This window comes from Tachyglossus aculeatus, chromosome 6 (genome assembly GCF_015852505.1).
Source record: "Tachyglossus aculeatus isolate mTacAcu1 chromosome 6, mTacAcu1.pri, whole genome shotgun sequence".
Classification (NCBI taxonomy): domain Eukaryota; kingdom Metazoa; phylum Chordata; class Mammalia; order Monotremata; family Tachyglossidae; genus Tachyglossus; species Tachyglossus aculeatus.
The window spans coordinates 27,307,147-27,327,589 of record NC_052071.1 but is presented as its reverse complement, the minus strand read 5'-3'; the positions used below and the strand labels follow the sequence as shown (position 1 = coordinate 27,327,589).

At 43.6% G+C, this 20,443-nt stretch overlaps 1 protein-coding gene and 1 long non-coding RNA gene across 2 annotated transcripts; both read left to right on the top strand.

Moving 5' to 3' along the window:
• Positions 1 to 1,085: 1,085 nt before the first annotated feature.
• On the top strand, positions 1,086 to 16,042 carry LOC119929659. Its single transcript, XR_005451578.1, has 3 exons — positions 1,086 to 1,200; positions 10,870 to 10,935; positions 12,570 to 16,042. It is a non-coding gene; the product is annotated as an uncharacterized LOC119929659 (long non-coding RNA).
• Positions 5,931 to 7,559, top strand: ACTL7A (actin like 7A). The gene has a single exon (XM_038747845.1). It carries the CDS (start codon positions 5,990 to 5,992, stop codon positions 7,322 to 7,324), a length of 1,335 nt encoding a protein of 444 aa, XP_038603773.1. The 5' UTR covers positions 5,931 to 5,989; the 3' UTR covers positions 7,325 to 7,559.
• Positions 16,043 to 20,443: the final 4,401 nt, after the last annotated feature.

The following is a 20,443-nucleotide window of genomic DNA, read 5'->3' as shown; positions in this document are numbered from 1 at the left end:
CCCCTCCTCTAACACCAACCTACTCCTTGTACCTTGAACGAACTCATCTATCCCACTGCTGACCCTTGCCCGTCGTCCTCCCTCTGGCCTGGAATTCTCTCCCCCTTCACATCCAACAGTCTACCTGTCTCCTCACCTTCAAAGCTCTCCTAAAATCACATCTCCTTGGAGGCCTTCCCAATCTGAGCCCTCATTTCCAATCCCCCTTCTTCCCTCTGCATTCGGCTTTGTACCCTTTCCACTTTGATGCTCACCCCAGCCCCTCTTTACTTGTATATATCCTCACACTCTACAATTTCCCCTATCTGTAACTTATTTAACTGTCTGTCTTCCTCCATAGACCGTAACTTCCTTGTCGACAAGAATCTCACCTACCAACTCTATTTTATTGTACTCTCCCAAGTATTTAGTACAGTGCTCTGTGCACACAGTAAACACTCAAATAGCACTGACTGATGAAAAAAAAAGAAACAGAAGAAACAAAGAAGGGAAGTAGAGGAAGGGCACTTGGGACTGAGTCTCTTACTTCTTTACAAGTGGTGTATATGATAGGCACTCAATAAATTCATGCCCCTAAACTGTGAGCTCGTTCCGGGCAGGGAATGTGTAGGTTGTTGTACTCTCCCAAAAGCTTAGTACAGTGCTTTGCACACAGTAAGTGCTCAATAAATATTATTAAATGAATGAATTCTTCCCATCCCGAAGCATGTGCACACATGCAGGCGTACGTGCACACCATTTCTCTCTGTCTCTCTCCTTCCCCCCTCCCTCTTTCCTTTCCTCTCTCCCTCCCTCCCTCCTCTTCCCTGTTTCAGTGAGGAAACTATCCATTTCCTGGCACTAATCAGTCTCAGTTGTATTGGCAGGTTTCAGCCCTTCTCCTCCTCCCCCTTCCTCACCCCTTGGCCTGTGCCACTAGCATTGCTTACAGTAACGTGTACAAACAGTAATGTTCTATTTCTGTCGTAAAAAATCGTGATGGGCCAGTTGTGTTATAGAGACAATTAGAAGCCGGTAAATTTGGTCGTTCTTAAGGTGCACTTTGTCTCAGCGGTGTGCTTCTCTCTCTTTTCTGGGTAGGAACTGTGGCGGATACTGGGACGATAGCAGGCATCGCTAGTGCCCTAGCCATGGCGCTGATTGGAGCTGTATCCAGCTATATTTCCTATCAACAAAAGAAATTCTGCTTTAGCATACAACGTAAGTGGTTTGTGAACTTCAAGGAAGTACCCTCTGCTTATGTGTTGGTAAAAGGATTGGTAAAAGTTAGGCACTATGTGTTGATGACTATACGAAGGATTGGTAAAAGGCACTCACCAGTTGTTTATCATTCAGCCAAGAGTGCAGGTAGAAATTGGCATAAATAATAATGAGTAATAATTCTGGAATTTAAGTGCTTACTATGTGTCAGGCACTGGGGTAGGTACAAGTTAACCAGGTTAGGCCTAATCCCTGTCTCACGTGGAGCTCACAGGGTAATCAGTCAGTCAGTGGTGTTTGTTGAGCACTTACTCTGTGCAGAACACTAAACTAAACACTTGGGAGTGTACAATACAACAGAGTTGGCAGACACATTCCCTGACCACAAGACGTTTACAGTCTCAGGCATTATTATAATTTCAGATATTTCCATAAGTGTTGTGGAGCTGAGGTTGGTGTGAGGGAGGACAGGTATTCATCCCCATTTTACAGATGAGGAAACCGAGGCACAGAGTAGTTAAGAGATTCCCGGAGCCAGTGTTCTTGTAGCCTCCAGCCTCTGGGGGAAACTGGAAAGCTTTTGAAAAGCTGCTTCATCACCGTTTTACAGATGAGGAAACCGAGGCACAGAGTAGTTAAGAGATGCCCGGAGCCAGTGTTCTTGTAGCCTCCAGCCTCTGGGGGAAACTGGAAAGCTTTTGAAAAGCTTCTTCATCCCCATTTTACAGATGAGGAAACCAAGGCACAGAGTAGTTAAGAGATGCCTGGAGCCAGTGTTTTTGTAGCCTCCAGCCTTTGGGGGAAACTGGAAAGCTTTTGAAAAGCTTCTTCATCCCCATTTTACAGATGAGGAAACCGAGGCACAGAGTAGTTAAGAGATGCCCGGAGCCAGTGTTCTTGTAGCCTCCAGCCTCTGGGGGAAACTGGAAAGCTTTTGAAAAGCTGCTTCATCCCCATTTTACAGATGAGGAAACCGAGGCACAGTAGTTAAGAGATGCCTGGAGCCCAGTGTTCTTGTAGCCTCCAGCCTCTGGGGGAAACTGGAAAGCTTTTGAAAAGCTTCTTCATCCCCATTTTACAGATGAGGAAACCGAGGCACAGAGTAGTTAAGAGATGCCTGGAGCCAGTGTTCTTGTAGCCTCCAGCCTCTGGGGGAAACTGGACAGGTTTTGAAAAGCTTCTTCATCCCCATTTTACAGATGAAGAAACCGAGGCACAGAGTAGTTAAGAGATGCCTGGAGCCAGTGTTCTTGTAGCCTCCAGCCTCTTGGGGGAAACTGGAAAGCTTTTGAAAAGCTTCTTCATCCCCATTTTACAGATGAGGAAACCGAGGCACAGTAGTTAAGAGATGCCTGGAGCCCAGTGTTCTTGTAGCCTCCAGCCTCTGGGGGAAACTGGAAAGCTTTTGAAAAGCTTCTTCATCCCCATTTTACAGATGAGGAAACCGAGGCACAGTAGTTAAGAGATGCCTGGAGCCAGTGTTCTTGTAGCCTCCAGCCTCTGGGGGAAACTGGAAAGCTTTTGAAAAGCTTCTTCATCCCCATTTTACAGATGAGGAAACCGAGGCACAGTAGTTAAGAGATGCCTGGAGCCCAGTGTTCTTGTAGCCTCCAGCCTCTGGGGGAAACTGGAAAGCTTTTGAAAAGCTTCTTCATCCCCTTTTTACAGATGAGGAAACTGAGGCACAGAGTAGTTAAGAGATGCCTGGAGCCAGTGTTCTTGTAGCCTCCAGCCTCTGGGGGAAACTGGAAAGCTTTTGAAAAGCTTCTTCATCCCCATTTTACAGATGAGGAAACCGAGGCACAGAGTAGTTAAGAGATGCCCGGAGCCAGTGTTCTTGTAGCCTCCAGCCTCTGGGGGAAACTGGAAAGCTTTTGAAAAGCTGCTTCATCCCCATTTTACAGATGAGGAAACCGAGGCACAGAGTAGTTAAGAGATGCCCGGAGCCAGTGTTCTTGTAGCCTCCAGCCTCTGGGGGAAACTGGAAAGCTTTTGAAAAGCTTCTTTTGGACTGGGGCTCCGAGGAAAGAGTTTGGTTTGGGGAGGAGACAGGAGCCCTGCTCCTGGTGCCCGAGGGATGGCAGTGATCGGAAAAGGGAACCCCCAGCAGAGTGGAGAGTGGGAGGTTGGCACTCACTGTAGAATCCAGTGGCTTCAGGCTTGTCCGAAAAGTTTGGGGACAAGAATTCCTTGTGACCTTTAGGCTGCGGGGCACAAGACATCGTTGTACCCAAATAACTGGCATCAAGATGATGAACTAGAAAATAAATCCTGTTATTAAAGGCCCTTTTGCTAACATCTGTGAGAAAACGGGGAAGTGGACAATGTGAAGAAGCTGTGAGCGTGTCGTGAAACCTCTCCGCTTCTTTTTTTCGAAGTACAGTGCTCCTGGGCTGGCTCCCCTCTGAGCTCATCAGTAGAGAACTCCCCGGTGTCTTGTGTCTGGCCATCTGTGCCGAGGCTAACTGGGCCAGGGTTTCCCAGGGGCTCAGGCCTGGCACTCTCTCTTTATTGAGGTGTGATTTAAGCTCATCCCTCTAACCTATAAGCTCGTGGGCAGGGAGTATATTGTATTGTACTCTCCCAAGCGTGTAGTACAGTGCTCTGCACATAGTAGGCACTCAATAAAAATGATTGCCTGACCGACTGGGAGTGGGTAAGAGACGAAAGGGCAGAGGAGGCCTTTGCCCGCCAAAAGAGAGAGACTAGTTGACGAATGAGGCAGAGGAGAATTATTTATTACTCTATTTATTTTACTTGTACATATCTACTCTATTTTGTAGTATGTTTGGTTTTGTCTCCCCCTTTTAGACTGTGAGCCCACTGTTGGGTAGGGACTGTCTCTATATGTTGCCAATTTGTACTTCCCAAGCACTTAGTACAGTGCTTTGCACACAGTAAGCGCTCAGTAAATACGATTGATGATGAGGAGAATGGAGCAGGATCAGCTCTTACCTGTAAGTGACTACTTATGCTTTCAATTTTATTGTTGCTGTTGGCTGGCCGGGGGTCTAGGAGAGAGCAGAGGATCGTGATCTCTTACAGACAGACAGACACACACACACCCCAAGGAAAACCCAAATGGAAGTAGCTTGAGGTCTGCTTGTCATCTGGTTGTGGGACTGCTCGCCGACACTTGTATTTTTGATGTTTTAAATCACCCAATTAAGAACATCTTGAGGGCTTGAGAAGGGGAAGAAATAGCATTTTCCTCTCTTCTTTTCCTTGCATGATTTTGGTTTCCCAAGATGCCTTCCAGAACTCCTTGCTCCTGTTCTGTTGTGAAAAAGGAAAGTGAGTGGCAGCAGCCCAGGCTTCGTGAGCTTTGAGCCATCCCCCCGCCCCCAGCAACTACTCTGTGTGTGGGCACGCAACCAGCGTGATTAAGTTCTGCCCTTCTGGGGGGTTAGGAGAAACAGGAAGGAGTAGAGTTCATTGCAGATCTTGAAAATAAATGCCTTGATGGTGTCCTTTTCACTCGGTGGGGCCCAAAAGCTAAAATGAAAATACATTATTTTCACAGTAGTTTCCTAAAACAAACAGGTGGGAAGTTTAGTAAATTGGATCAGCGGGAAAAGCCAAATAAAATTTGATCAAATGAATGCCCTGGTACATTTTAACAATTTAAATGATATTTTGGAAAGAATAAATAAAAGGAGGGAGCTTTGGTGAAAGAGAGATTAAAGAAGCCAAGCGCTAGAAAGACGGCAGGAAATTAAAGTTAATTATAAAGGAGGATTAATTTAAGCCATCAGACATGGCATGCTGGGATAATGTCAGGTCTTAGATGCATTGTAAAGCATTAAGAGAAGCAGAGTGCCTTCAGCAGCCTAGGAAGTGAGGTTTTATTGAAAAGCATAAATTGGGTAGCATTGTTTTGCAGATTGCTATCAGGTGTTATCAGAACTTGCTTTCACATTGTTACAGGTTATAGATGAGAACCAGCACCCAGTTCTCAGAAAGGGACATAGATTTCATTAGAGCAGCTGGCTTCAAATTCCTTGGAGTAAAATGACTAAGAAGCAGTGTGGTCTGGTGGGTAGAGCATAGGTCCGGGCATCAGGTCTGGATTCTAATCCTGGCTCTACCACTTGTCTGATGTGTGACCTTGGGCAAGTCACTTAAATTCTCTTTGCCTTAGTTCCATCATCTGCAAAATGGAGATTATTACTGTGAGCTCCACATGGGACGTGGACTCTATCCAACCTGATTAATCTGTATCTACCCCAGAGTTTAGAACAGCCAATGGCACCTAGTAAATGCTTAACAAATGCCATAAAAAAGACCTGTTCCCAGCAACTAGGTCTAATAAGACCTCCCTCGTCCTGTCAGGCATTAGTACAGAGAGGAGAGATGTCTCTAAACCAAGCTGCCCCGGTGTTCATTTCCTTTTAGTGGTAGTAAATAATAACGGTGATGATGATGACAGTGGTATTGGCCAAGCTTGTACTGAATGCCAAGCACTGTGCTAATTATGGAGGTAGATCAGTTACAGTCTCAATCCCATGTCTAAGGGGTAGAGAGAATAGGTATTTTGGCACCATTTGACCCGTGAGAGAACTGAGGCACAGAGAAGCCAAGGTCACATAGCATGGAAGTGGCAGAGCTGGGTTAGGCTGGCTGTACAAACCCACCCGGAGCTGTGACACTGACTGTTGTCATAATTGATGATGTCATTATCAGGAGGACTCCAAGGATACCATTTTTCAGTTTGGTCTCCTCCCCTATCTTAAGCTGACAGAAGGAGGGAGAATTTACATCCCCGAGAGATAGGGAGAAGGGCGAGGCCATGGCATCCTCTAGTGCTTGGTCCCCCCAAGCAGCAAAGGTAGGGGAGGGCCTGGCGAAAAGAGCAGTGCACGTCAGAGTGAACGAGTCGGAGCAAGAAGACCAGGGCCCCGAATGCTCAGCCGTTTTCCAGGAAGGCCCCGCCAAGAGAGCGGTGCGAATCCAAGTCCCCGGGGGGCCTAGAGAAGACGCCCTTCCGGCCCCAACTGATGAGACAACCAAGATAATTAAACCGACCAGAGCGGTGGTCGTCGACTTGGGCACCGGGTATTGTAAGTGTGGCTTTGCCGGCGAAGCCAGACCCTCCCACGTGGTTTCCTCGACGGTGGGCAAGCCTCTTCCGGAGGCCGCCAAGTCGGAGAACAGGCGAAGAGAGAGCTTCGTCGGGCATGAGCTCCTGAGCTCGAGGGAACCCCTCAGACTCATCAATCCCCTGAAGCACGGCATCATCGTGGATTGGGACTCCATGGAAGAGATCTGGGCGTACCTGTTCTGGCACCAGCTGAAGGTCCCTCCAGCGGAGCACGCGGTTCTCGTGTCAGACCCTCCCTTGAGCCCGACAACCAACCGGGAGAAGTATGCGGAAATGCTGTTCGAGACCTTCGACACACCGGCCATGCACATAGCCTACCAGTCCCGGCTGTCCATGTACTCTTACGGCAAAACCTCCGCTCTGGTGGTGGAAGTCGGTCACGGGGTGTCCTACGTAGTCCCTATCTTTGAGGGGTACCCTTTGCCAAACATCACCGACAGGCTTGACTACGCTGGCTCAGATGTCACCCTCTACCTGATGGAGTTGCTGAACAAATCTGGCAGCCACTTGACCAAGGACCAGCTGGAGCACATAGACGTCATCAAGAAGAAACACTGCTTCGTAGCTCTGGATCCTGCCCAGGAAGGGAATTTTCACAAGAACGAGGTGATCGACTACCGCCTTCCGGATGGGCAGGCGATCAAGATCGGCACGGAAAGGTTCCTTTGTGCAGAAGTGCTCTTCAGGCCTTCTCTGATGGGGTCCAAGCAGCTGGGGCTGCACACCTTGACTCTCTCCTGCCTCCACAAATGTGACATTGCCCTCAAAAGGAACCTGATGAGCAACATTCTGCTGTGTGGGGGCTGCACCATGTTGCATGGCTTCCCTGCTCGCTTCCAAAAGGAGCTGGACAAGATCTGCCCGAATGACACCCCCTTGGTGATTTCCTCGCCTGGGCGGGACAGTTCAGTATGGACCGGAGGGTCCATCCTTGCCTCGCTCCAAGCCTTCCAGCCCCTATGGGTCTATCGTTGGGAATACCAGGAATACGGGCCTCACTTCCTTTATAGGAAATGCTTCTGAACCCAAGGCAAGCCTGGTGGAATGTGCCGTCGCCATTGCTTTCTGTTGTCTTCACGGTCCCTTTGTCAGCCATAAGTTCCTCCCTTCCCTCCTCATCAAAGTGCTCATCAAAATACTGAATCTGTTGTAATAGTTATTATTGGGGCTTTTCCTCCTCACAATGGGGAGGGTGTCAGGGAAGCAAAAAATTCCGTTTTAATAAATGTAAGTGGGCGTTTTCTTTTCACCTCCGTAATCTGAGGCTGGACAATGGGAAATGTGTCATGGACTCCACATGTGTCTTCTCTCCACTCAGCGTTTTTCTCTTTTTTAATCAGCTAACTCTGTTAGGAGGTTATTCGTTAAGAGTAGGATTTGATGGTACTTGGGCTTTTGGCCACAGTTCGGCAAGGAAAAGGCTAAGTGTTGGGCTAAGCTTGGGTAGGTGGCATAATTTTTTCTGTTGTATTCATTCCGAAATGCAGTTCCTGTTGATGGGTCTGTTCTCCCCTTTACACTCGGTCGCCGGTCGGTCTACCTGGACCCTGTAAGGCCATAGGGAGGCCTCAGGACAGCCTTGGATTTGGGCTGGGAAATGAGAAATGCAGTTTGTCAGGTTGATGTGAGCCCCAAGTGGGACAGGGATCGGGTCTGACCTGAGTGGGCTCTACCTACCCCAGTAATAACAATTATGCTATTTGTTAAGCGCTTACTATGTGCCAGGCACTGTACTGAGTGCTGGGATGGATACAAGCAAATTGGGTTGGACACAGACCCTGTCCCACATGGGGCTCACAGTCTTAATCCCCATTTTACAGATGAGGGAACTGAGGCACAGAGAAGTGATGTCACTTTTTCAAGGCCATTCAGCAGACAAGTGATTAGAACCCATGACCACCTGATTCTCAGGCCCTTGCTCCAATACGCCATGCTGCTTCCTGTTCTCAGTAGTGTTTAGCTTCTTGGAAGTCCTTAACAAATACTGTGGTTATTGTTAATGTTATCATTATGTGCTACCCTCAGGAATTTTCATTTGGACTCAGTGGTATGAGGCTCCAACGGCATACACTGTTCTTTTCTGTCCTGTTGGCAGTAACACTGGGTTTGCTCTCAGCAGTTTGGGGCCAAAAATAAGATTTTATCCTGGAAAACATTCCCTGCACCTGTAGCCTCAGCCAGTCCTCTGCCAACCCTTATTTAAACAGCTCTGTATAGGCCTCTCTTCCCCCTAAAGCCCATGGTGGACATCCATTTGTGAACATTCCTCCACCTACGTCAAAGAGCTTTAACTGGTAAGTGCTCCCACCCGAGGCGTTCACCCTTCCCCTTCGGAGCAGATTGGGGTTTGTACCGATTGTGGGGATGATGGGGTGAGGGAGGGGAGGAAGTCGCCATGCTACATCTCCCTACCCGCCTCTTTCTTCTGGATGCTATGAAGTGACATGTGCTTCCTTCACAACACCCTATTCCATGTTTCCTGCTAGAGGATGGTCTAGCTCACTTAAAGGTCAGTCCTTTGAGCAAAGTCAGTGTGTCTTGATGATAATGGAGTAAGATCCTGTGACAGGGTTGTAAGATTTGTGCCTCCTCCTTTGACGCAGCAGAAGGTCAAGGTAACAGTGGTGTTTTGGCTCCACATTGCTATTTCTTGCTTCAGCCTAGAAAAACTTACTTTTGAGCATTTCTCCTTGTCTCTTCCCCTTTCCCCCCTTCTTCCTCCGTGTAGCATGTCTGGCACAATTCCTTTTGTTGCACGAATGAATATTCCTTCTGTAACGTGCTCTCTGTGCATCCGTGGCATTTGTTACACGAAGATGAATTTATACCATTCTGGAATATTTCTGGAATGGCAGGAGCTCAGCATGAGATGAGGCTTGTGGTTCACCCCCAAACCCTCTATCAAGGAAAATTCCACTCAGCTCTAACCACCAAGGTCTTGAGATCCATCCCTCAATCCTTGACTTGACCAAAGACTCATCAGGAGGCCTGACCTAAGGCGCCTTTTTCCCACAAGTTAAGGTCATGAAATAGATTTTATTTCCCAGTCGCCATGGCCAAAGGGAGGTCTAGGGAAAGGTTTGGGGAATGAAATTATGTACTTATTTACTTATTACAAATTACTTATTGGCAGAATTTTCTCACTTTTACAGTGCTAAAACGGGAGGAGCCAGTACATGGTGATTTAAGTATAAGGGGAGCAGGAGAAAAAGGTTAAAAAAAGAAGAGGAAAGCCTGGGAGAAATTTAAGAGGTCACTGGAGATTGCCCTGTCCCAAGAGCTTCACACAATAGACACCCGCTAAATGATGGCAGCCCATTTCCTTTCTCTTCCTACCTCAGAGAGTGCCTTTTTCTCTTGCCTTGATCCCGAATTTGTGACGTTTCCACATTCTTACCCTTCTCCTTCTTGTCCCTGCCATGCATGTGCACTTTAAAAAAAAAATTCTCCCACAGCACAAACCAGTATCTGAAGCTCCTGACCTTTATCTTCCTGTCCTAGACACCCCGGTACCACTGCTTACAAAAAGAGTACCATATTTCCCCTGCAATGATTGCCAGTGGGTTGGAGAGAGAATCATGCTAAGGAGGCAATTATGCCAGTTATTCCTGGAGGTGACTGAAGCAAGCTAGTTTCTCCAACTAGGTTGCCACCAAGGCCTGGCTTCAGTGAAGTAACTTCTTCAAACAATGGCCATGAACTAAATAGGTTCAGCAGATCAGATACAATATTGTTCCTGTGGGTTATTTTAGGAGCAGGCACAATCTAGTAGCCGTGATAATTGGTGTGGACCCACTGGCTCTGGGCCTGTAGATACCGAAACTAAAATTTGTAACTTTAGGCGTGTAGATATTGAAACTAAAAGTAACTTCCGCTGTCTCATATCCCAGAGTTGGGGGAAACCTCTGGAATCTGTTTCTGGAAAGGTGGGAATGGGCTTTTCTGCTGGGTGCAATCCCAACCAACTTTCAAAGGTGGGATAAGTAGGTTTACAATAGTTAGCTATTATTGTATATAGCTTTCTTTTTAGCACCGGACTAGAGCGCTTCAGATCCTCGATCAGTGAGCCCACGTGACTTTTCATAGCTAATGTGCTGGATCTATTGCCTGAATTTCTCACAGGTCTCTTTTTTTTTTTCTTATTGAATTTATTTGGGTTTGTGGCTCCAACCTTAAGGAGTAATGTTGTTGAAGTCTGTGGGATACCTGGCGATTAGAGGTTGTGGAAGTAAAGCAGGTCAAGACAGTTGTTGGGCCTAAGTAGGAATTTTCACTCTTGATTTTCTCCCTACCATGTCACAAATACAGCGTCTACTTATGTAACTGCTTTATGACTCCCCTTCACAGTGAAGGCCCAAGTATGTCCTGCTAGTGAAAGCACACTGGAAATGTGATGTTTCTGCAAGTATACTATTACCCACACAGGAGTTCTCAGGAAGTCTCTCTGCTTATATGGAGGGCATATTTGTAGAGATGTACTTTGGACCATTAGCCAGCCTCGTGTTCTGGTACTGTCACTTTACTTACATAAAGGAAAATGAAAGTTCAGGTATTACTTTTGTTTCCAGAGGGTCTGAACACGGAGTATGTGAAGGGAGAAAACCTGGAAGGTGTTGTGTCTGAAGAACCTAAGGGTGAGTAAGAATTTGCTTGAATCCAAGTTTGCCCAATGAAACAATTTCCCCCAAAATGGTGAAAAATGGACATCTATAAACCCATCCCCTTCTGCTCACAAACTACTACTGTATATGAATGTTTTCTAAATACCTATTATATTGCTACCTACAGTACTCTATTTCTCCACACCAATAGATCTTAACATAAAGTTTCTTCTTATAATAACAGTAGTGGTATTTGTTAAGCCCTTACTATGTGTACGAAGTGCTGGGGCAGATACAAGTTAAGGTGGACACAGTCCCTGTCCCACATGGGGCTCACAGTCTACCTATTTTACAGATGAGCTGACTGAGGCACAGAGAAATGAAGTGACTAGCCCAGGGTCACACCAAGTGGCAGAGTTAGGATTAGTCTAAGACTTCCAAGACTGCTGTGTTCCCTAGGTCTGCTGTCCTGCTCTATGCAAAAATATGTTCATGGAGTTGTGTTAGATTTATTTTCCAATTATTTTACACCCGTTTCTTCCTCCTCCTGCCCCTACTCTGTGTACAATACACCGTTTTTACTTCCTACTTTAAAATCCTCCTCAAAAATCCATCCCTTCAAGAGGCCTCACCTGCAAATCTCCACCTCCCCATATCCTGTCATTCCATTAGCTCCCCTTTGCCCTCCTTTCAAAGCAAGGGTGATAAATTGAGGGGAACTTGGATTCTTATAGAACTTCATGCAACGGAATATTTTTATTATAGTGCATTCCTTGCCAGTCACCCATGTAAAGTTTCTTCCAACTCTGCCTTGTATTCCCTAATTGTGCCATCAGGTTCTAGGAAAACAATGCAGTCAGAGTAGTGTTTGTAAATATTCATTTTTCCAGTGTTGCCAGCTGTATCTTTTTCCTGTGTGTAATTTTTCTGCCCTTATTATGTCATAAGACCCTAATTGGCAGAGACATTATTTTTATTACACTCTTCAAAGCACCTAAAACTATGATTTGCCCTCAGAGGTCACTGAATTAATGTTCTGCTCAAAGTAAAGGAGAAGTAAATGGTGAAGTTGTTTGATGCATATTCTGCCATATTACAATAATATTCTCTAGACTGAAAGCTTGAATTGTGAGCAGGGAATGTGTCTGTTATATTGTTGTGCTGTACTCTTAAGCACTTAGTACAGTACTCTGCACACAGTAAGTGCTTAATAAATATGACTGAATAGAATGAATATGATTGGTGACAATGATACCGTGTCAGCCCAGCCCTATTTAGGTGTACCTACACTTGAAGCAGACATCTACTTCCAATGGAAAACATAGAGAGGATTTTATTTTTTGATCAGTTTGTATGTCTGCTTTTTTTAAATTGAGCACTGTACTTAGCACTTGAGAGAGTACAGTACAACAGAGTTGGTAGACATTGTCCCTGTCCCTGAGGAGCTTAGAGTCTATAGGGGGAAACAGACATTAAAAATAAATTGATGTACATACTGCTGAGGGTGAGCTGTAAAAACCAGGTTTAGATTTAACACTGCAGTGATAACTAGGAGGAGGGGCCTCAATCTAGAGCTGGCTTCCATGTAGTTCTTGAAATTAAGTGAAAGCATTTCCACTTTTTGACATAAAATTCTCATCACTACTTTGGTCTTCCCCACTCCCCAGTTCAGTATTCAGCCCCACAGTCTGCAGCACCATCTTCAAGAAACCCTGAAATCTGAAGCTCAAGGGCAAGAAGAAAGAAATCAGCCAACTGCAGATGTATGCCCAAATGTCTCAAAACGCTTGTAATTCAGCTTGTATTTCTTTTGGATACAAAATTGTTGTACATATTCAGCCTTAACTGGCTCCTCCTTGCTGTAAGCTGAGCTTTATGAATGTGGTGTCAATTTTTGAAAAGCTGTTTGTTTACATTGGACTGAAAATGCAATATGTCTGGTGTCTACCAGAGGTGCTGTGAATTGACGTGAAGCTAACAGGACTGATCATCTCCTCCAAAGCAACCAGAAGAGAAAGTAACTTTCCAGGTACTAGGGAAGGTTTCAGGTGCACCTGCCCGTTGGAAGATAGCCAAACCCTGCAAATAATTACTGTGAGAAATGTTTGGATTGATGACAAGTGGAGTACCTGGCCTTAGCCGTGCCTTCCGATGACAAAGAGTTCAGTTGTGCTTCGAGGTATGGCTCTAGCCCCTGTGGCATAGTTACAGAGTCAGTATTTGTGTAGTTCTTATCGGGCCGGAGAGCTTAATGATATAAGAAAATCGGATTTCAGAGATCTAAAAAGCAAAGTCATTCTCGGCAGAAACCTGTTAATTGTAATGATTCTTTTGTGATCCCTCAAAAGTGGCTTTATGCCCTCCTGAGCCCGACCAGGGGTGCTGATATGAAGGAAGGATAAGCATATCCTGAGGTGAGTACTCTCTTATTTTAAAGGAGGGCTCTGTGATGTGTCCTCTTTTGTCCCATTAAGTGTGATAGGTGAAACAACCATTTTTATTTTATTTATTTATATTTTAACCACTTGTAAACTTCGCCTCTGAAGAGAACCTCTTTGGGACCCATTTTGATGTAAAAAAAAAAACACACCTAACTAGCCCATTTTAGTGTTTGGCACACAATTACAATTTCCTAGAGAAACACATTAGCTACAAAGGTTAAGTGGTATGCATTATTTTAGCTTTTTTTGGCGGGGAGGGGGGGCATTTGTATTCTAATCATTTTAATCAAAGGTAGCGAATGATGTGTTAACGACAACAAAAAAACCCTACCTACTTTGTCTTCCTTTTGGCTCTGAAATGTTTACAGCTAAAGTTAGAGATGAGGAGTCTTCTCATTTTAGCTGATTTTCTAGGCTGCCTCCTCCTCTTCCTTAATAGAGGAATGCTTGTTTAGGAGACCATTATAGTGTTGTTGCCTTCCGGCCCAGATTCTCTCCCATCTGTTCCTGCGCTGAGGATAGTCTCTAGTTTCCTGCCGTTGTGTGGTAATGTGCAGGGGATCTGGTGTTCAAAGTACATGCTCTTCCTCTACAAATGGAATACTGAAAAAAATGTCACAGGACATCAAAGGTACTACCCTAATCACCATCTTAAAGGAAGGTGAGATCCTTGCCTGTGGATTGCCAGCATTATTCTATCTGGCCAGCCAGTCCTGTACCACCTGAAGTAAAATGTGAATTGATCGTATGTTCGTTCAGCTAAGTAATCTGAAAGGGCCCCGTCTGATCCGTATCCTACCAACACGGGCGTAAAGTTCCAAACACTGCCCAACGCAGGGTTTTGCTGCCACGCATGAGAAATTTTGAGATTATCTGGCCAAAAAGATCAGCAAAAGCACTGAGTCAGTGACCCAGGAAGTAGTATGTGCTGGTGGCTGAGCTGTAGCACCACACACTCAGGATGACATGCACATGATTTAAGTTGCCTTCTAGAGTCAGCACACAACTAAGGATGGATAGCGAGCCTAAAGAAAAAATAAGGTTATGTACAATCAACCAGAGAGTTAGTTATCTGGTGCACTAATAAAGAACATTAGGCTTTTAACATTTCTGCAAATCATTTTTTAAAACCAGCTTTTGCACCCCGCCCCCCAAATGCCATTTAAAAAAAAATCCTGAGCATTTTAACTGCAAAAATGCACTTGGGTTGATTTACAGTAATCCATACTACGCTTTGGTTGACTTAGTTCTGTTTGGTACAGTTGAATGATGAAAGATTATTATTAATGTCATCAGCAGTACTACAACAGGCCTTTATTTGGGAATATGTTATCTGGTTCGGTTACTTTCAAAGAGAAGGAATGTTTATTTGGAAGATTTACAGAAGAAATCTGTAAAGTGTAGAATTTACCTGGATATTTGTCAACTGTGGTCAGTTTGGGGATTTCTTTTGTTAATAAACTCCTAATTTTTGCTCCAAAATGGAACCCTCACTTGTAAACCAAGATATGATCTTAGGTTTTGGATTGCCTTGGGACTCTTGACACCCAGGTTTTGACAAGGTGGGCATAACTGAGCTGTTGAGCTGTTTAGTCACAATTTGTATCAGAAAAAAGAAAATTCAGTTTTGAGGTTTAAAGTGTAGATTTTCACCTAAATATTTTTTAAAAACACACTGTTACATAGCTTCTAATGTATAACTTCTTTAAACCAAAAAAATGTACACCATACTTATGATTAATTTAAATGTTAATTTGGGTACTACTGCTTATTTTTAAAGTTAGAAAGGTGAAATAGAGTGTCAGGAACAAAAAAAAAACCTGGTACAAAGTAAAGATATGAACTCTGTGGTTAAACACATATATATTTGCAGTGGTGCTATGGTTTGTCCATTTAAATTGCTTTTCTGTTATTAGCCAAACCACGGAGTCCAATGTACTGCCTGCCACAAAACAAATTCATACCTATTAAGAATAGGAAATTTAATCTCATTAAAGGACAATTTAAAAACCAGTCCATCTGCAATACTTTCATATGTAATTTGCATCTCATGGTTTTCTAAAGCAGTGTCATTAGGAAAAATGTTAAGTGTTAATACCCTTAGATCCTAGACTATGTAGTAAAGTTAAATTACCCTCTTCCTCACATTTACCATTAAGATTAAGAAAATGACTGTGCTTCAAGATTTAGACTTGAGAAAACCCAATCTGATTTGGAGCTTTTTTTTTTGATGAAACTATAAAGGCAGACAATTTTTTTGTCTTCAGAGCAGACTCTGATAATTGTAGAAGTACTGAGTCTTTCTTCCTCCTCTCCACTTACCAAAAAAAAAGGTAGTAATTTTTTTGTGGGGAGAAAAAAGGCAAGGCTTTCAGCCACAAAGCAAGGCTAACAGCTGAAAGTCTGTCGAAGTTGAAGTCCAGTCATCTTTTACCAACAGCTCACCGGTTTCCCAGAGAGAGGTAATTTAGAGCAATGAGAGAGCTGTTGCAGGTTTGGGAATGACACCCCAAAGACACAACTCTAGCTTTAAGATGCTTAAGTACACACTCCTTGAATAACTGGGGGCAAATTCCTGGGTGTGTTTCACAGCTGTTAAAACTAACGTACCTAGCAGGTAAAGGAATGACGGTGACTGAATTCTGGACCACTGACCAGGCATTATTGAGTAAAGATTAAATAATATTGACGTTACATTACTCTTTCTGACTGAGATTACTTACTGGCATCGGCTAACCGTAGTATCCTGCCTTATTTAGACCGCTGTTGTGCGACAGATTGAAGGATGCAGTAAACTTCATCTAGAAAGGAAGTTGTAAGTGAAAGTGGGAATGGGGTTTGGGTTAAGAAAGCAGCAGTGTGGGTTAGTGGAAAGAGCATATACCTGGGAGTCAGAGGACCTGGGTTCTAATTGCAGCGCTACCCATTGCTGCTGGGAGATCTTGGGCCAGTCACTTAACTTCTGTGCCCCAGTTTCCTCAGTAGTAAAATGGTGATTAAGTCCTCTTCCCTCCTACATAAACTGTGAACTGCATGTGGGACAGGGACTTTGCCCAATCTGATAAACTTGTATCTACCCTAGCACTCAGAACAGTGCTCAACACATTGTAAGCACTTAAATACCATTTAAAAAATAGGTTATTTCTAAGAGGAAACTGTTGTCTGGCAGCTTCTTCAACCAATATGTTGTAGGTAGAAATGCTAAGTAGATTGTGAAAGAGGCAGATTCCTTGGTGTAGTTATTTCTCCCACAATGAGATGCTCTGACCAGAAATTATTTGATGCAGTCAATTCTGGCTCTTAGCTCTGTTCACTAATTTCAGGATCACATCCGCTGGTGAAAACTACTGGAAATTAGAATTTGAAACTGTTTGCATAAATGTGCTAATGAAGACATGGGTTGTGTTTCTTCTGACTAGGGTAATTATGTTAAAGTTAGACCTGGGTCTCCAGGGAGACAATGAACACCCTTCTCATCTGCAAATGATACAATATAGAGGACTAGAAGTCAACAGGAAGGCCAGACTAATATATTCATTTTTGGAGAAGGCCTTTGCTATTTAAGAGATGGATTCAGTTTTCTTGTGCTGTCATCTGAACATTAAGATGTGATCTTATTGACTTATTTAAACAACTGATTACTGTGAAGACCTTTCTCATCCAGAAGGTGAGTTCAAGGCCTGAATTAAATTTATGGGCTGCATGACCTTAATCATTAGGACTGAAAGCATCCAAATCTAGACTTACCCTGATGCAGCTTTCTTCTGAAAGGAAAACACTAGCTTGACTAAACTTCCACTCTTCAGACATGGACATTAGTTTGATGCAGTTAAAGTCTAAAACAGAGATCAAAGTTCTTCCTGTCAGTCAGGACATAGAGTTACAAGCCTTTCTCTAAAAGTCACCATCATGGTGGTAGAAACAATAAAGTGTTTTATGGTCACTTATAGGGCTTCCCCCTTTTCAGTATTTGGCTAATAATAAACCTAGAAACACTGAGGTTAAATGGGGGAGGAAGCGAAATGTGTGTTTTTGGTTTTTTTAATTTATTTTTGGCACATATTCCCTAGCCCTTGACATTGTTAGAGCTGATGTGTTTGGGAAACCTTTTTTAATTTTTGTAGCATTTTTTAAGCACTTACTATGTGCCAAGTACTATGTGCTGGGGGTAGATATAAGCTAATTAGGTTGGACACAGTCCACGTCCCACATGGGGCTCACAGCCCTAATCCCCGTTTTACAGATAAGCTAACTGAGGCACAGAGAAGTCCAGTGTTACACAGCAGACAAGTGGCAGCGCTGGGATTAAAACCTTGGCCTGTGCTATCAGGCCATACTTCTTCCTCTGCTTTGTAGCCTCAGCCCCCCCAGCACTTGTATACTGATCTATAATTTAATGTCTCTCTAGGATGTGAGCTTGTTGTGGGCAGGGAACTTGTCTACCATGTCTTAATTTTGTACTCTCCCAAATGCTTAGTACAGAGTAAGAGGTCTTACTCTTTGCTGTGCACAGAGTAAGAGGTCAATAAATAAAATTGATTCAAACTACATATAGTGCTGTAGCTTCCTTAGTTTTTGGTCATCCCTGTAGACTAATTTAAGCAGGAAAGACTGCCCCTGAAAATGTGACTGATACTGCTGTCTGGGGAGAAACCTGTAACTATAAATTTCCACCACAGCCATATGCTTTGGGGTCCTTAGCCAGCGTTGAGCTAGACCAACAAAGGAGCTGAACTGTAGCATCAGACACTTGGGTCAGACAGAAAGGCAGCAAAGTACTCTGTCTTTCCAAACACTGTACAAAAAAAGATGAAATCAAGACTGCACTGGATGGGGTCCTAGTTATATAATAATAATAATGGCATTTTTAAGTGCTTACTATGTGCCAAGCACTGGGGGAGATACAGAGTAATCAGGTTGTCCCACGTGGGGCTAACAGTCTGAATCCCCATTTTACAAATGTGGTATCTGAGTCACAGAGAAGTTAAGTGACTTGCCCGAAGTCACACAGCTGACAAGTGACGGAGCCAGGATTAGAATCCATGACCTCTGATTCCCTAGTTCTCAAGAGCTCTATTTTAACTTGGCTTTTGGTGGGTCTAATTTAGAATGTGAATTTACTGCTTGAAAAAAAAAAATTCCAAGGATAAAAGCTGGAATAAATACCAGGGTATATGGAACAGAAAACTGTTGATGGAGGTTTAGTACTAGAGCACCTCAATTGGGGTTGCTTCTATTCTGAGTAACATGGAGTTGAGTTGTGACATGCTTCCTGACAAGCATTGGGGGGGTGGGAGGGGACTCCTCAAAACTACCTAAGAAAAAAGAAACATGATAGTGTGCTAATGCACAGACTTTTAAATTTACAATACTGCATGTAGTTTGGCTGCCATGACAATGAAAGAAAAATTACTGTGAACAATAAAAATATAATCACAGCAAAATGTTTCTCCGAAGTCTTTACTGCGGGTTGCAAGACAGTGTTATTGTTGTACTTATGGCCTTTGGCACGTGAGATCTGGAAGATAGAGTGCCATAAAACCAGGCATAAATGACTGTCTGATCTAGTTACTAAGAAAATTTGGGATTGCAAGTTGAAATGGAACTATTTTCTAATTCTGAAAGGCAACATTTTTGGTGACTAAGGTAATGTGTTGTCTTTCTCTTGAATGCATTCACAACAAAATGTGAAGGCCTTGGTTCTTGGGCAGAAGACAGTTTTTGACATCCTGAGTTTTCTCTCTCTTCACAACTATTCCTGGGGTAAAAATAGGACCCCTAAATTTTAGGGATTGGTCTGTCAGACTTCAGGGATTGCTCAGATATTGAAAAACTACATTCTTAAATGAGGGTGAAAGTAAGGTAAATAGCTTATAATTGAATAATACCTTTCAGTTGGCTTCCAGTCAGTCTTCTTCATTTGGATAAAACCATAGTCCTCATCGTACATAAGGAGTCTTGCGGATTTTGAAACATTATTTCAATGAACCTCTGCAACACGTAGACAATGATGAGGTCCTATGAATTATTAGTGAGCTGGCATCATGAAGGCAATAGCATTAACTCCCGCAGAAGTTATTAGAGCAAGTCAGAGACATGAAAGATGGTAGGCTTTTGTAGGAAGGGTGACCTTCCTACAAAAGCCTACCAGCAGGAATGGCCTGAGAAACCTGTATATATAGGACTTGATGCCACCTAACAAATTTTAATTTCTTCCTCAAATCAAGGGCTAAATACTAGGAATGCCTGCTGGAACATCATACAAGCTTGTATCCAGTTTTATATTGCCCTGATGCCTGTAACCAAGAGCAACCTGAATATTGTTTTTTAATTATGAAACTACAAACTCACTAAAACCAGCTTCTACAGATATACACACATACACAAAATGGCTGGAAGATTACCATCTTCCTTTGATTCAAATTTACCTTTGTAGCTCCCCAGTCATGGCTCCAACCCCAACGCAGGACTTGAAGATGCACTTCTCAGGCACAGTCTGGCTCATAATCTGACCCTTCATCTCTAATCCTTTGCAGGAGACAGTGTTTCTCCCTTTGATCCCAAGCAGCATTTCATGTCCCCAAAAAGCACAAAAAATAATAAACCTCTACAAGAAAGGATACTTGCTCCAAGTATGAACAGCCTCCTCAGCAGCTTAAAAAAACAGACAAACTACAAGCCAGTGACAGCTGAAACTCAATCAATTTAGAGAAGACCCTGCAGTGCTTTTATGTAATTGATCAGAAGTAGAGGTAGCTGAAAACAAGGAACTAAAGGTGGGGGGTACTAAAATGTGGTGTACTAAGGCTGAAATCAAGTGAGGCACTAAAACCAAGGCACTTGCTTACTTCAAGTCAACCATTTATATTAAGTACTCATACATACTCATTTCTTCGTGAGAATAATGTACATTTTTAGACACAAAGCAAACCTATTTTAATTTGTACAATATAAAACAGAATGAGAACATACAAGGCAAATACAATACTGTACCAGTTTCAAAACCTGTATTAAACCCTTTTAAAAACAGAGAAGGCCTAGAACTTGACATGCTTTAAAAATGGACCCCCCCCCCCCCCCCCAAATTTTGTTGTGCTTTG